The sequence below is a fragment of the Elephantulus edwardii genome, unplaced genomic scaffold (assembly GCF_000299155.1).
Source record: "Elephantulus edwardii isolate Elephantulus edwardi_28Jun2011 unplaced genomic scaffold, EleEdw1.0 scaffold00129, whole genome shotgun sequence".
Taxonomy (NCBI): domain Eukaryota; kingdom Metazoa; phylum Chordata; class Mammalia; order Macroscelidea; family Macroscelididae; genus Elephantulus; species Elephantulus edwardii.
The window spans coordinates 5659567-5674441 of NW_006399879.1; the positions used below are offsets into that span (position 1 = coordinate 5659567).

Here is a 14875-nt window from a genome sequence, read left to right on the forward strand (position 1 = left end):
GTGGTCACCTCAGGCCTGGGAGCACTGAGTGACTGATGGTGACCGGGAGAGGGATCTGTCCTGAAAGTGTGGCCGGTGGTCAGCGCGGGCTGGCTCCCCACTCTGCTCTTCCCCAACAGTCTGCCGAAGTTCCCCTCATCACTTGCATTGTTTATCACGTGACCTTTCACCAGCACCTCCCAGAACTTTCCTAGTAGTAAAGTCCCCCTTTTTTTAACTTTTTAAAAAATTTTATTAATTTTAATGAACATTTACAGAGATTTTGGATTTCCATTCATTCACTGTTGCACTTTTCTCCCTGCCCACTCCTCCCCTCCAGTTCACTCTTCTCTTTGAAAAGTAAAAGAAAAATTCTTTCATTGGTACACAATCCCCCTGCACCCCTCCCACCGCCCGGAGTACACTCCACTATGCAACCTTCATTCTGGACTCTTGTGATAACCGTAATACCATATCATATATTGCTTTTCAATTGTTCTCTCCCTCATCTGTTTTAATGCAGTATACATAATTTATCCAGTTTTTCTCAGTCTTACCCCAACTCTGCTGTCAGTCTCATTCTACAACAGTGACACCATGCAGTATTTGTCCTTAGTAAATCCCTTTTAAAGTACATCCAGTAAGCAGCATCTCCTCCCTAGCATGGTAGCCCCGTGGTAGCAATCCGATCCTCTCCCTCGATGTTAATGCAGTTTCCACACACTTCATTTGACGGGCTCTTGGGTTTCCTTCAGAATACCTCTTTTACTGACTGCCTTCCTGTAAGCCGTTTTCTCAGGTGGGAGAACTTCCTTGTGAGCCAAGAAAGCCAGGTGACTGTGGGTGAGACTTGAGTGTCCTCCAGACCCACAGCAGAGGAGGTGAGAGAACCCACTGAGCAGGCCCAGACCTCCCGGCCCCACGTCCTCTGTGGGCATCTCTGGCAGCACTCCCTCACTGCTCTGCTTATTGTGATCCTGCCTGTTGTTCAGGGGTCTGAGCCCAGGACCACCTCCTCTGTGAAGGTGTCTGGGTCTCCTGTCTTCTGAGAGCAGAGGTGTGGACACAGCTCGCCTGAGCGTGCCATCACAGCACAGCTGTGCTGCTGGAGTCTGCACTTGGCGAGTGCACTGTTACGTGGAGCACGCAGCCGTGAACTATGCTTTCTTACAACTTGAAAAACCTAAAACTGTTAGTCCAAAATACTGCTATTCATTTACTGTCTTTAAAAATAGAGGTATTCAACTCGCAGTCCGTTGGTATTCAGTTGTTGTTGTTGTTGTTGTTGTTGTTATTATGTGCCTTCAAATCGCTTGTGACTCATAGTGACCCTGTGTACAACAGCCCTAAACTCTGCTCTATCCTGTGCCAATCACACTGCCTCTGACAGACCCATCCCGATTATCCCAGTCATTGAATCAATCCAACTCATAGAGGGCCTTCCCCTCCTGCACTGTCCCTCCACCCTACCAAGCATGATGTCCGACTCCAAGGACCGGTCCCTCCTCACAACATGTCCAAAGTATGTTAGACGGAGCCTCAGAATCTTGTAGTAGCCTAAAATACTCCTTCCTCCTTGAAACAAGTGATTATTCGAGAACATAAACCCCTTTCAAACATGTTACTGTAATGGGGTGAAAGAGAAAAAGCCATTGAGGTAAAAAAGAAATTGAAAGCAAGTACTCAGAGAAAAATAGGTGCTCAAAATCCAGTATTCTCACTGAGGACTTCCAGCCTCTAGGGACCCTCAGCTTCTGCTTTGATGGGAGACAGGAAAGCTGCCCTTAGTCCAGTAGGGTCAGCATGCAGTGATGGTAGCCCAGTGGGGCGGGGGATGCCAGGAAGCATACTCATTGTGGTCAGTGAGGAAGTGGGCAGGGGATCAGTGTGCGATGCTGGTGCCACGGTGATGGCAGCCAGTGGGGCGGGGGATGCCAGGAAGCATACTCATTGTGGTCAGTGAGGAAGTGGGCAGGGGATCAGTGTGCGATGCTGGTGCCACGGTGATGGCAGCCAGTGGGGCAGGGGATGCCAGGAAGCATGCTTGATTTGACCTCTCGGGGAGGTGGGCAGGGCCGGGGAAGCCTTTCTCTGAGATCTTGGGAAGGTCTACTCTCAGAACCACTGCTGTTGTGATGTGTAAGGAATGGAGCAAGGTGGTGAGGACGTGAAGCGTCTGTCAGGTCACCTCTGGAGGACTGAGCATTAAGTGGGCTCTACACTGTTTCTGTAGGCAGAGTCCCAACAAAACACAAGCTTCAGGGCAGCATGAATGAGAGAGGCGAAACGACAGAGTCAGATCATGTGCTGTGAACAGAAATGAAAGGGAGTCAGTGATCAAGACTCTGCAAAATAGTCAAGCAGATTTGAAAGTGAATCAAACAAAATTTAAAATACTAGAATTTAAAAATACAAGATTAGGGGAGCTCTGGTGGCCTAGTGGCAAGAAGCTGTGCTGCAATCCCAGAGGTACATGGTTCAAATCCACCAGATGCTCTGCCGGAGAAGGAGGGACAGTTTCCTCCTGACCAGTCAGATCTGATTTGACGGTACATGCACAAAAAATAATACTAAAATAAATAATTAAAAAGATGATTTTTAAAAAATACAAAATTAGTAGCAATAATGAAAAACTTAAGGGCTAGATTAAACAATAAACAAAACTGAAGAGAATTAGTGAATTAGAAGAAGTAAAGGAATTATGCAGGCATAAAAAAAGGTGAAAGATATTAAGGCACAAAGACTCAGTGGGATTTAACCATAGCTCAAAAGGAGATTCTCAACATCAAGAAAACAGAGATTCTCACCACGGGGCTGATTGGCAGCATCATGATAGATGGTGAAGAGATTAAGATTGTTAACAGCTTCAGTTGGCTTGGCGCCACAATCAACACTTTTGGTACCAGAAGCCAGGAAATCAAAAGACAAATTATATTGGGAAAGTCTGCTGTCAGGTACCTCTCCCAAAGTATTGAAGAGCAATGATGCCAGAGTGGAGACTAAGGTAAGCCTGATCCAGGCCATGGTCTTTACAAATACTACTTTGTACCAGAGACCTGGACAAGGACTAAGGGTGATAGAAGAATACATGCTTTTGAGCTGTGGTGCTGGAGAAGGGTATTGAATATACCATAGACTGCTCGGAGAGCAAATAGGTTTGTCCTGGAGAGGGTGAAGCCAGGCTGCTCCTTGGAGGCAAGGATTCTGAGGCTTTGTCTGACATATTTTGGACATGGTGCAAGAAGGGACCAGCCCTTGGGGAGGGACGTCATGCTTGGGAGGGTGGAGGGGCCATGCAAGAGAGGAAGACCTGGAAGAAATGGATTGATTCAGTGACCTGGGTTAAGGGTGGTAGATGTGTCAGAGTCAGTAAGGTTGGCACAGGATAGAGCAGAGTTCAGGGCCCTTGTACACAGGGTCACTAGAGTCGCAGGTGACGGCACACAACAGGGATTTCCATGTACCTCTCCCTCTGCGCCCACCTTTTGCCACACTGCTGTGTCAGCCTGCGTTGTCTCCATCCTCTGCCTCCATTTTTTTATCTTAAAGCAAGTCATGTGTCATTTTTTCTTAAACTCTCTTAATAGTTTTCTCTGAAAATGGCCTTTCTGTATGCTTATAACCATGATACTATGACCATAGCCTAGAAAACAGTAATTCCTTGTTAGTCCCTATTAAAGCTCTCCACAGCAGGATCGAGTCTGGCTAGGAGTTGTAGCGTTCCTAGAGTGCCGTCTCGTGGCCTGTGCAGCACAAAGCTTTCCCGGAGCTGTGCTGAGGCGAGTTCACTTCCTCCTTCAGCTGAGCTCTGCGTCGGGTCAGTCGTCCCCAGCACTGTGGTCTCACCACCCTTTCTGCTTTAGGTTGAGGCCCTCACAGAGGAAGGAAGCTGCTGTGCTTCCCCTGAGGGCATGACCTCGGCGTCCAGGGCGAGTGCCCACCAGAGCCGCGTGCCCGGCTGAGCTCTGGGACAAATGGGCTCAGAGCTTGCCCGTCAGCAGAGCGTCCTGGGCCAGCGGGTGGACACGGTGCAGTCCTGCGTGACGGGAGGAACCGCGTTTTCTGGGAAGGTTCCTGTCATCACTTGATGTATCTCTTTCTATTTTAACTAGGAGAACGAGCACTTGAAAAGGTTCCAGGTGACGTGGGAGCTGCACAATAAGCACCTGTTTGAGAATCTGGTGTTTTCAGAGCCGCTTCTCCAGAGCAACCTGCCGACACTGGTGTCCCAGATCAGGTACGGGGGCTCCACCTCCATACACGCATGGGGCTGCCACGTCTGTTCCTCAGGGCCCTGCAGAATGGCACTCCTGGTAGCTAGAAGAACAGGGGTGAGGGCTGCTGGCAGAAGGGGAGCACCTGTGAGAATAATGCACGGCGGATATTTTGTTTTTAAATTGTGTGGGTGTGTGTGTGGGGAGGTGTGTGTGTATACAGTCAAATCAGATCTGACTGGCACAGGAGGAGATTGTCCCTCCTTCTCCAGCAGAGCATCTGGTGGATTCGAACCATGCACCTCAGGGATTGCAGTGCAGCTTCTTTACCACTAGGCCACCAGAGTTCCCTTAATGCCCAGTGTTTGTAAGGATGGATCGTTGAGATTGTATATGGTGAAACATCCCCTGCAGCCGTCTCTGCGCTCACCTCAGCGGCTCTGTTGTGGGCTTCGAATCGCGTAGTCCTTCACGGCTGCCCCTTCTCTGACCCACACATGCCTGGTGAGCATAATGCCCACGCCCCGAGGCTCCTGTCTCATCTTTCTACAAGCTGGTGTCCCTTTGAGCTACTGTCGACCAGTCTGATAAGAGCATGATGCTTAGGTTGACCTTGTGTACCACCCAGGCTGGACTGCTGCTGGCTTTCTAACAAGACTTTAAGAGAACTTTTGGCTTAAGGTTTAAAGATGTCCTCAGGACAAGTTTCTGCCTCTTCCAGGCTCCTTGACTCCCAGACGTCTAGAGTCCATCAGATTTGAAATTTCACTCAATGTTTCCCCACTTTTGGTCAAGATTGTTGTGTAGATTCCTTGATCCCAGTGTTGGTGACAGTAACTGGGTGTCCTCGGTCTGGCAGAAGCAGCAGGCGCTGATGGAGGCAGCTCTCCCACATCCTCCTGTCATCCATCAGGTGGATGCTTGGAAGCTTTGACCCCAGGCACTATGCGGTAAACTTGGAGGTGGACCAGACACATGAAACTCACTGTTGTTGTTGTTGTTGTTGTGTACTGTCTAGTCAGAACCGACCATAGCGGACCCTCCAGCGAGTTATCAGAGGCAATTAATTGTGTGGGAGATTTCCATCCTTCTCCCGCAGAGCACCTGGCGGCCTTGGACTGCGTGCCTTTGGGATTGCAGCGTAGCTCCTTACCACCAGGCCACCAGAGCTCCCTTGAAACGCATTATTAGGCCATTTAACTGACATGACCCTGAACCTGACTGTGAGCCTGCAAACCAAGGAAGCAGCTCTGTGTCTGGCTCCCCGTGTCTTCGCTGTAACCACTCTCACTCCCCGATTGTGCATTGCCGTCTGCCTGGGTTTCACGCTGTCCCTCTCCCACTCCAGGGTCTGGACACTGCTGTGTGTCCACTCAGGTGCTATGCACTGGCAGCAGGTGAACAGCGGGGTTCGGGGCTCTCTCTGCGCCCGCTGCCATCCTGGGCAGGGCTCTCGGGGGACGGTGCAGTGTATGTGCAACCTCCTCGCCGGGCCCCAGGTGGCTCCAGTGAGTAGGGATGAGACTCCACCAGAGGCTACAGCCACTCTGTGCGCGTTAGTGTCTAGCTCCTGATAAGGCCATGTGTGTGGTGTCGCCAGTCCCTGGCCTGCTAAGTCACAGAGTATGACAGGGAACAGCACCCCACCCCCTCCTGTGCGCCCTGGCATCTGCATTGTGGGGTGAAGGGCTCTGGGGGGTCCAGTAGACTTGGTGTGTTGAAACCACTGCAGTGTGTGTTCACCCAGCATTATAGCTGAGGGCACAGGCAGGTGCGCCCCAGTCTAGTGACTTGTCAGCCTGTGACACCTGTGGAGGGGTGCTCAGACCTCAGACCACTCGCCACGTCCACGGCACCTCGGGTCTGGAGTGGGCAGTCGTGTCGTGTGGGCAGTCGCGTCGTGTGGGCTGTCGCGGGTGTGGGCAGCTCTTCACAGTCTGATCTGTATAGTAGGAGCGGAGGGCTTACGATTATGGGAGGTTTGGGGAGCGGTGACTGATTCACTCCTCCCTTCTCGTTCCCAAACGTGTTACATCCGCACAGCCTTGTGTGTGCACGGGGTTTGGGGTGGCCTGTGGGCGGGACCATGGTGCACTTCATGTGTATCAACTCCACGCAGCTCTGTGTGTGTGTGTGTATATGTGTGTGCGCGCACGCACATGTATGTGTGTGCAGCTGTGTTTAGGGTGGCCTGTTGGTGGGACCATGGTGCACTTTACCCCCCCATGTGCCCACTGGGGCCTGGCTGCCTCAGATGACAGCCCTGCCAGGGGGTTGCCACGGCTCCTGTTCTGTCCCCTGAAAGAGAGTCTGTGCTCTGGGACCTGGCAGAGCAGGTCTTCCCTCAGTGCAGGGCTGGGAGTGCCCCAGTGGTGTCCTGTCACCGTCCAGCCCCGAGAGGACACCACAAGGGTTCCCTGTCACAGTCATCCTCTGGTGTGGGCTGCAGGGACGGCTTGGCATCAGGCAGGGATGTAGTAATATGAAGTGGGGAGAGGGGGCAGGAGTTAGGGAGACTTCTTTCCATTCATAGACCAGCACAGTCAGGTGAAGTGTTTTCCTCCAGGGAGTCTTTGTGGGGTTCAGGTCTTACCAGGAACCGTCAGGACACAGTGCAGACACAGGGGTGATTCTGGAGTCGGTGTTGGCTCCAGCTTGGTTTCATCCAAGGTGGAAACAGTCTTGGAAGACTCACCTGGACCCCTGTTTAAAGCCACCATCTTCCTCTTCCTTCGGGGCTTCCTTGAAGAGCTGTCTGTCCTCTTTCCACCAGCTCCTGCACTGAAGGTGGTCTCCCTGTGGGCGCAGGAGGCTGTGCCTCTGCAGCTGGGATGTGGGGAGAGGGCGTGTTCACTTTCCTCCAGCATCCCTCGGTGCACCAGGGCCGCAACAGTGCCCAGCAGAATGCTTCCCTATAAACTAGTACTTTTTACATAGAGAAGTGGTTCTGTTTGTTTTGCCGTTGAGAATCAGCACCGCAGAGCGCACCCCCTTCAGCAGTGCCAGGTCCCGGCCATGGTTGTGGATCTGTGTTCTTGCACTTGGATGGGGTCATCTTCTGCCCTGCTTTGTCCCTCCTGTAAGATGGCTCTTCAACCTTTATTTCTGACTCTGAAATATTCCTACGATGCCTTTACACTTAAAATGATGGAAAACTAGGGGTAATATTGAGCAATCAGTGTTTCTTCTCGGTTTTTCTCACAGTAAAAGAACTTTCTATTCTGTCACCACCTTCCTGGCCTCCTCCCCGTTTGGTCACTTTGCCATCCTGTAACCCCCCCCCCGCTGTCTCACACCGCCGTCCTGTCACCTTCCCCAGCTGCCCTCCTTTTCAGAAATCAGAGGCATTTTGTGTGTATCTTTTACTTCCCCATCTCTCATCTTTTCTTTCCAAATAAGATGAAGAAGAATTCAGTCCAGCTGGGGTTCTTGTCCTTCAGTTGCTCCTGTTCTCGCTATTCTGTTTGAGAGCACAGCCTCCCCTGGCTTTTCCTTGGGGCTTCTGGCCTCTGGGCCGCTGTGTTTGAGTAGGGAGGTCGGGCCGTCCCTGTCTGGCAGTTTAGGCCACCTTGGTGCCCTGCCTGGTTGTTGACGTGCCACGTACATGGTTATTGATCCCTCCTGGTAGGCACCCTGCTGAATGTGTCAGACGGGCGAAGCCGGAACTGGACCCTGGGAGCAGGAGCCACCCGGGTGCCGCACGCCCGGCCCCCACCGGTGCTAGCAGACCCTCTCTCCCACAGGCTGGGCACCACCACGCACGACGCCTGCAGCGAGGACACGTACAGCACCTTGCTGCAGCGCTTCCAGCGCTCTGAGGAGGAGCTGCGCCATGTGGCCGAGGAGTGGCTGGACTGTCAGAAGAGGATCGATGACTACGTGGCCGAGCAGGTGGGCCTGTCCTCTGAGCAGGGTCAGCAGGGCTGTGTGGAGTAGCGGACCCCAAGTGGCAGCCCTGCGCCGAGCTCATGTGCCCATGGTGTGACACTCCTGTCCTCCGAAGGGCAGGCCTGACGGGCTGTGTGCAGGAGACTTGAAGGATCTTCCCTGTGTCAGGCTGATGTGTCAGCATGACCTGCCTTTCCTCCAGGGGAAGGCCCAGTGGGCTGTGTGTAGGAGCCCTGAAGTGTCTGCCCTGTGCCAGGGAAGAGCAGCCAGGGCCTGTCTGTCCTCCAGAGGCGGGGTCAGGAAGGGGCTGTGTGTAAGGGGCCTGACGCCTCTGTCTGACGGAGCCTCATCCCAAAAAGCACGTAAGACTCTCTGCTGCCTTAGGCCGGACCACACACAGCACCACTTCCCACCCTTGCCTTACCCTGCCTGTCCAGAAACGGTGCAGAAGAGGGAACAGGCAGCAGAGGTGGAGGGTGGTGCTGAGGAAGTGGTGGGCTGCCTGGGCCTCAGCAGAGGTGGAGGGATGAGCCAGTTTTAAAGTTTCAGAAAGTTGATGCAATGCTTGGTACGTGAGCCCTGTCCGCAGCTGAGCAGAGCGGTGGCTCCAGGCCCTCTGTCTTCTGGCGCTGTGTTTGCTCTGTCAGTGGAGGGGTGCTGTGCACATCCAGGTCTGTCCTTCCACAGCATTCCCACGGAGGCTGGGCTCTGGGAGCATCCACTCCTCTCCGTTTGATGTGGGTCCTTCCTCTGCCGTGGTCTAGAGCTCGTCAGGTGCCAGCACAGGCGACCTTCTTAGTTTCAGCTAGCGCGGGGCCTGTATCCTGTGGGCGCGCCAGCTGGATGCCCTCGTTTCTCTGGCGAGGCCCGTTCCTGCCGTTTGCATGTCAGCAGAGAGCGGCTGGGGCCTGGAGTGAGCTGTGTAGGATGCTGACCTAGAATGCCGGCAGTTGTGGTGCTGCAGTGTGGTGAGCAGTGTCTTCTCCACACGCGATGGTATCTCACCCAGAAGACTCCTCAGCGACAGCCCTTCAGGCCCTGCGGCTGGCTCTGGCCAGTCTCGATGGTACTGATCTCTTTAACCCTCCCTTAGATGACAATGAAAACCAAGCAGCGCATGCTCACGGAAGACTGGGAGCTGTTCAAACAGAGGCGGTTCACCGACGAGCAGGTGAGGGCCCAAAGAGCTGTCAGAGTGACCGGTTCCAGCTGTCCCCTGCCTGGCCACGTGGACCAGCGTCTGGAGGCCACACGACGTTGGCAGGTGGTGCTCCTGCGTCTCACTGTCAGCTCATTCCATCAAGCCCTTTGCTCACCCACCCCCAGTGTCCCTCACCAGTGTGTGCCTGTCCTCGGGTGTCCCCCTTGTGGGATGCAGTGACCATTGGTTTCCAGAACGGAAGCTGTGCCACTGTGGTAGTCGGGTGCAGTGGGATCGAGGCGAGCGCCCTGCCCATTAGCCCCTGCTCCCCATTCCCTCTAGTTACCAAGTAAGAAGGCGGTGACTGGCGAGAACCACTTCACGGACACCATGAGGCACGTGCTGTCGTCACGCCTGAGCATGCCCGACTGCCCCAACTGCCACTACAGGAGAAGGTGAGCTGCGGCCCCGTCGGCCAGTGTCGCCCGGCCGCCACAGGACCGCCCGTGACCTCCTCCCATCCCCCCCAGGTGCACCTGTGACGACTGCAGCCTGTCGCACATCCTCACCTGTGGGATCATGGACCCCCCTGTCGCCGATGACATCCACATTCACCAGCTGCCCCTCCAGATGGATGCTGCCCCCGACTATCTCTCTGAGGTGCGGCCGCCGAGCGTGTCCTCGGCCAGCTCAGGGTCCGACTCCAGCTCTCCGATCACCATTGACCAGCACCCCAGGCTCCTCCTCACAGACAGCGGCTCCGCACCCACGTGGTAAGCTGTGCCCCTGCCGTCATCACAGAGGGGAAGTGGCCCGGAGGCTTCCTCGGGGGACCACGCACACGAGCCGGGACCCTGAGGAGAGGCTGGCACCGCCGGCTGAGGGGTCACCAACCCTGGGCTCAGCTTGCCTCCAGTCCAGGTCCCTGCCAGGCCCGAGTGCACATCAGTCAGCTGGGCTTCTTGGGGACACACCGTTCTTCCGCTTGTCATGTGGGGCATTCTTGGGAGTCTCAGGAGCAGGTCTGGCTGTTAAACCTTCTGACAGCCTGCGTGCTTGGAGGACCTGTGAGAGAGTTGAGAGAAATGAATCTTGTCGGATCCACGAAAATTTCAGTTGGAAAAGTCTGTCCTCACTACTCAGTACGGCTCCTGCTGGTCCTGAGCCCAGCACAGTGGGAAGGCCTGGGGCCCAGTGGGAAGGCCTGGGGCCCGGTGGGGAGGCCTGGGGCGCAGTGCAGAGGCCCAGTGGGGAAGCCTGGGACTGAGTAGGGTCTCGGGTGCTGTCAGCAGAGTTTGGTGAGGACTTCTCGTCACTGTGACTTTGGGGCTGAGCAGAGTCTCGGGTGCTGCAGGCCTGAGGAGATGCTTCGGGCTCCAGTCCTTGCCAAGACTGGGCACCTGCACCGGGCTCTGCTCTGGTGGTCCTTCTCTGACCGAGCACACAGACCTGAGCCAGCCTTGTGGTAGCCACCCCTCAGGGTCTCTGCCCTGGATCTTCCCTCGTCACCACACAGTCACTCGTATTTCAGAGCTTCTGTTTGTTGCTCTGAGAGAGGTGGTAAGGACGATGCCCCGGTCAGGCCAGGAGGGCCACGGGCCCCTAGCACCTGAGCCCAGACCAGGCGAGTCTGGCTTTGTTGGCTCTGGTCTCGTGCGGATTCCTGTTTCTTAGAACAGGAGATGCTTTCCTGGATGCTTTTCATACACACAGATGAGTGCCCTCTCTGTCCCTTTATTTAATGAACGGTGTCTGTTTAGAGGTGGCAGGAGGCCATCAGGAGGCCCACAGTTATGTGACTTGGAGGCATCCTGCCAGGCAGTGCCAAGCAGTGAGCTTAGGTTTTTCTGACTTCCATACAGTGTCCACACTCGGGGCTGTTTCCCATGGTCCCTTCCCCTCACTGGAGTGTCAGGACTCCGGGCCCTTCCGTCGGTTCCTCACTGGGGCGGGTAGCCCTCATCCGGTGAGCAGTGGGGGGCCCGCACTGGTCCCCGTCAGCCGCCAGGCACTCACTCTCTCTGCTTGGTCTCAGTTGCAGTGATGAGGAGGACGGTGCCCCTTTGTCAGCAAAATTCGCTGGTATTTACCCCTTGAGTAACTATGATGACGCAGAGGTGGTGGCCAGCATGAACGGGATTCACAGCGAGTTGAACGGCGGCGGTGAGAACATGGCCCTGAAGGATGAGGTATGCTTGGCGCTGGGCACCACTCTGATAGAGGGCATCAAGTGCCGAGCTGGCGTGTGATGCTTCAGAGGAGGCGTCCAGTTGACAAGCTTGCCTCACGAAAGGTCGGTTTCCAAGTCCCCTCAGGTCAGCAGCACCAGTAGCAGCTCCTCAGAAGCAGACGATGAGGAAGCAGACGGCGAGAGTAGCGGGGAGCCCCCTGGAGCCCCGAAGGACGAGGCAGCTCTCGGGAATGGGAGCCTTGGGAAGGAGGAACACAAAGCGGACAGTCCACCCCCGTCGTACCCCACACAGCAGGTGCGAAGCCTTTCCCATGCTCTGTTTTGCCAGGAGACTCGCTCTGTCTAGGAGAGAATTGTACCAAATGCTCATTTCCAGAAATTTCTTGAGATTGTTGCCGTGTGCTGCCAAGTCAGTACTGACCCGTAGCTGACTCTGCAGTGGGTTGTCAGAGGCCGTTCATCTTTCTTCCACAGAGAAGCCAGTGGGTTCACCCCACATGCCTTTGGGTTGCACCTCCTTACCACTAAGTCGCCAGAGCTCCCCTCTGATGATTAGATGCACTGAAAAATTAAAAACATCTGACTCCTAAGTCCTTTGTAATCTTGGTTCTCTTCCTCCAGTCTGTCTACCTTGTCTCCCAGAGCAGCCCACTTCTCTGCTGGTCATGGATGTTTCTGTCCATATAGAAGCAAAGGGAGGTCTTAACAGAAAAGAACAGAATGATAATATTGCAGGAAAGGTTGGTTTCATGTATTCCTCTTGACTATCTGTTTTTCAGTTAACAAAAGTGAGGTTTACCCTTGTCAGGCATTTTAATACACAGGTGCTCAGTAAGTCACTGAATTGAAAATGTCGACAAGATAGTTCAAGTGCTGGGTGGTTTTTCAGAAAGTGATTAGGTGCCCTGTGCTCCCCGCCTGCCCTGTGCCGTCCTCCCCTCCTCTGACACACGTGAACGCTATTAGAGTCGCTATTCACCCCATCTTGCTGAGGGGTGTCCTCTTTTCACTGGTCTACCTTTCTAGGTAGGGTGTCTTTTTCCAAGGCCTGGTCCATCCTAACAACATGCCCAGTGTAAGTGCGGCAGAGTTCCTCCGTCCTTGCCTCCGGAGAGCACGTGGTTGTACTTCTGTAAGACAGACTATTTGTTCTCTCAGCCATCCATAGGATATTCAGCGCTCTTCCCCATACCACAGCTCAAGGCATCAATTCTTCTGTCATCCTTAGTTAATGGCCAACTTTCAGGTTTTGTTAGGTGCCATCAAGTAGAGTACAACTCATAGCGACCCTATCAACAAAAGATCTGAACCCTGTTCTGTCCTGCGCCGTCCTCACACTTCCTGACACACAAGAGCCCAATGCAGCAGTCAGCGTGTCAGTCCACGTGGTCGAGGGTCTTTCTCTCCTTCACTGACTCTCCCTCCACCCTTCCCAATATCATGTCCCTCTCCAGGGCATAGCCCCTCCTAGCAACATGCCCAGAGTATTTGAGGCAAAAATTCATCACCTTTGCCTCAAAAGAGCAATCTGGCTGCACTTTCTCCAAGTTGTATTTGTTTTTTGGCCGTCCATGGGATGTTCAGTGCTCTTCTCCAGCACCACAGCTCAAAGGTATCAATTCTTTTGTCATCCTTATTCATTTTCCAGCTCTCAGATTCATAAGAAGTGATCAGAACGATCATGGCTGAATCAAATGCACCTGAGTACTCACACTGACATCATTACTTCTTAGTAATTTGGAGAGATCCCTAACTGCAGATTTTCCAGTGCAATGTGTCTCCTCATTTCCTGACTGCTGTTACCAAGGGTGTTAATTATGGATCCAAGCAAGATGAAGCGGTTAACAGTTTCAGTCTCTTCTCCGTCCATCATGATGTTGCTTATCGGTCCAGTGGTGGGAGTCTTTTTCTTGATATTGGGATGCAATCTGTATCGAAGGCTGCATTCCTTGAATGTTGGAAAACTAGAAATTGTTAAAAATTAAATGGAACGCAAGAACATCGACATATTAGGCCTTAGTCAGATGAGATGGACCAGCTTTGGCCACAGATAATCACATGGTGTACTATGCTGGGAATGAAAACAGAAGATTGGTGTTGCATTCATAGTCAAAAAGTCGATTTCAAGTTCTATCGTAAAATACAAGGTCCATACGCATACTAGTATTTACGTACACAGAAGTAATTGAAAAGACCATGGTTTGCATCAGCATACACCTTAGTCTTTAAACTGACGGTGTTGCTCTTCAGTTCTTTGGAGGGCATGTTGAGGGTGAGTCCAAGCAAGATGAATAGTTAATGTAATCGAATAACTAAAAACCCACAAATGATGTTGCAGATTATCCTCCAGAAGGTGTGCTTCCTTCCCTGGGCACTGCCCAGCGCCTGCCTGCGCTGTGTTCCTGTCCAGTAGGCATCCAGTGTTGTTGACTGCCTTTCCGTGTTTATGCAGATGCACCTCCTTAGGCGTCCCTGTCATGTGACACACCTCTGGACCTCCTTTATCACTCTCTCATGTCCTGGGAGCCTTTATCTGCGCAGAAGCGTGGCTTGGCCCTGCCTTGCTGTATGCCATTGGGTGAACGTGGGGAGCTCGTGTTTTGTGTCTAAGCAGTGCTCTGCTGCTGGACACTCGTGCTTTCCTTTATAAACGATTCCAGCATAGCCTTAGACATGCCGTCTTTCAGACCAGCAGAGACCCCCATACACAGGACTGGCCACAGGCAGTGCATTGGCTCCACTAGTGGTCCTAGTGTCTGCAGTTATGTGTGCCATTGACCAGAGTCCCCAGCAACAGGGTCAGTGTCCCTTGCCTGGAGGGGCATCACATCCGATAGGCAAGAGCTGCTCACCCTGTGGTTTTTGTTTTCATGTCACACTTTCTGGTTACACGTGAGCTCCTTCCTTTCTGTTTAAAGGACTTTGACCCCCTTTTCTGTCAGCTACCAACTTCTCACTTTTGCCCATATTTACCTGTTTCTTTTTTATTTTTATTTTTTTAAATTAATTTTAATGAAAGTTTATAGAGATTTTGGATTTCCATACATTCATTATTGCATTTTTCTCCTTGCCCACCCCTCCCCCAGTTGTCACTTCTTTTTGAAAAGTTGTTGTTGTTGTTGTTGTTATGTGCCGTCGAGTTCTTTGCGACTCATAGCGACCCTGTGTACAACAGCCCTAAACCCTGCTCTGTCCTGTGCCAATCTCATTGCCTCTGACACACCCATCCCGATTACCCCAGTCACTGAATCAATCCACCTCCTAGAGGGTCTTCCCCTCCTGCGCTATCCCTCTTTTTACCCAGCATGATGTCCCTCTCTAAAGACCTGTCTCTCCTTACAACATGTCAAAAGTATGTCAGATGAAGCCCCAGAATCCTTGCCTCCAAGGAGCAGCCTGGTTTAACCCTCTCCAGGATGAATCTGTTTGTTTTCTTGGCAGTCCATGGTACATTCAATACTC

The 14875-nt window shown here is 53.0% G+C and overlaps 1 protein-coding gene across 1 annotated transcript in view; it reads left to right on the top strand.

Moving 5' to 3' along the window:
* The window catches only part of FAM193A (family with sequence similarity 193, member A), a 103338-nt gene that overhangs the window by 45883 nt on the left and 42580 nt on the right, over positions 1-14875 (top strand). Inside the window, exons 6-12 of the mRNA XM_006893610.1 lie at positions 4092-4216; positions 7937-8084; positions 9175-9252; positions 9565-9677; positions 9753-9995; positions 11258-11411; positions 11529-11708. Coding sequence (XP_006893672.1) covers positions 4092-4216; positions 7937-8084; positions 9175-9252; positions 9565-9677; positions 9753-9995; positions 11258-11411; positions 11529-11708 — 1041 coding nt within the window. The remainder of the gene's footprint in view (positions 1-4091; positions 4217-7936; positions 8085-9174; positions 9253-9564; positions 9678-9752; positions 9996-11257; positions 11412-11528; positions 11709-14875) is intronic.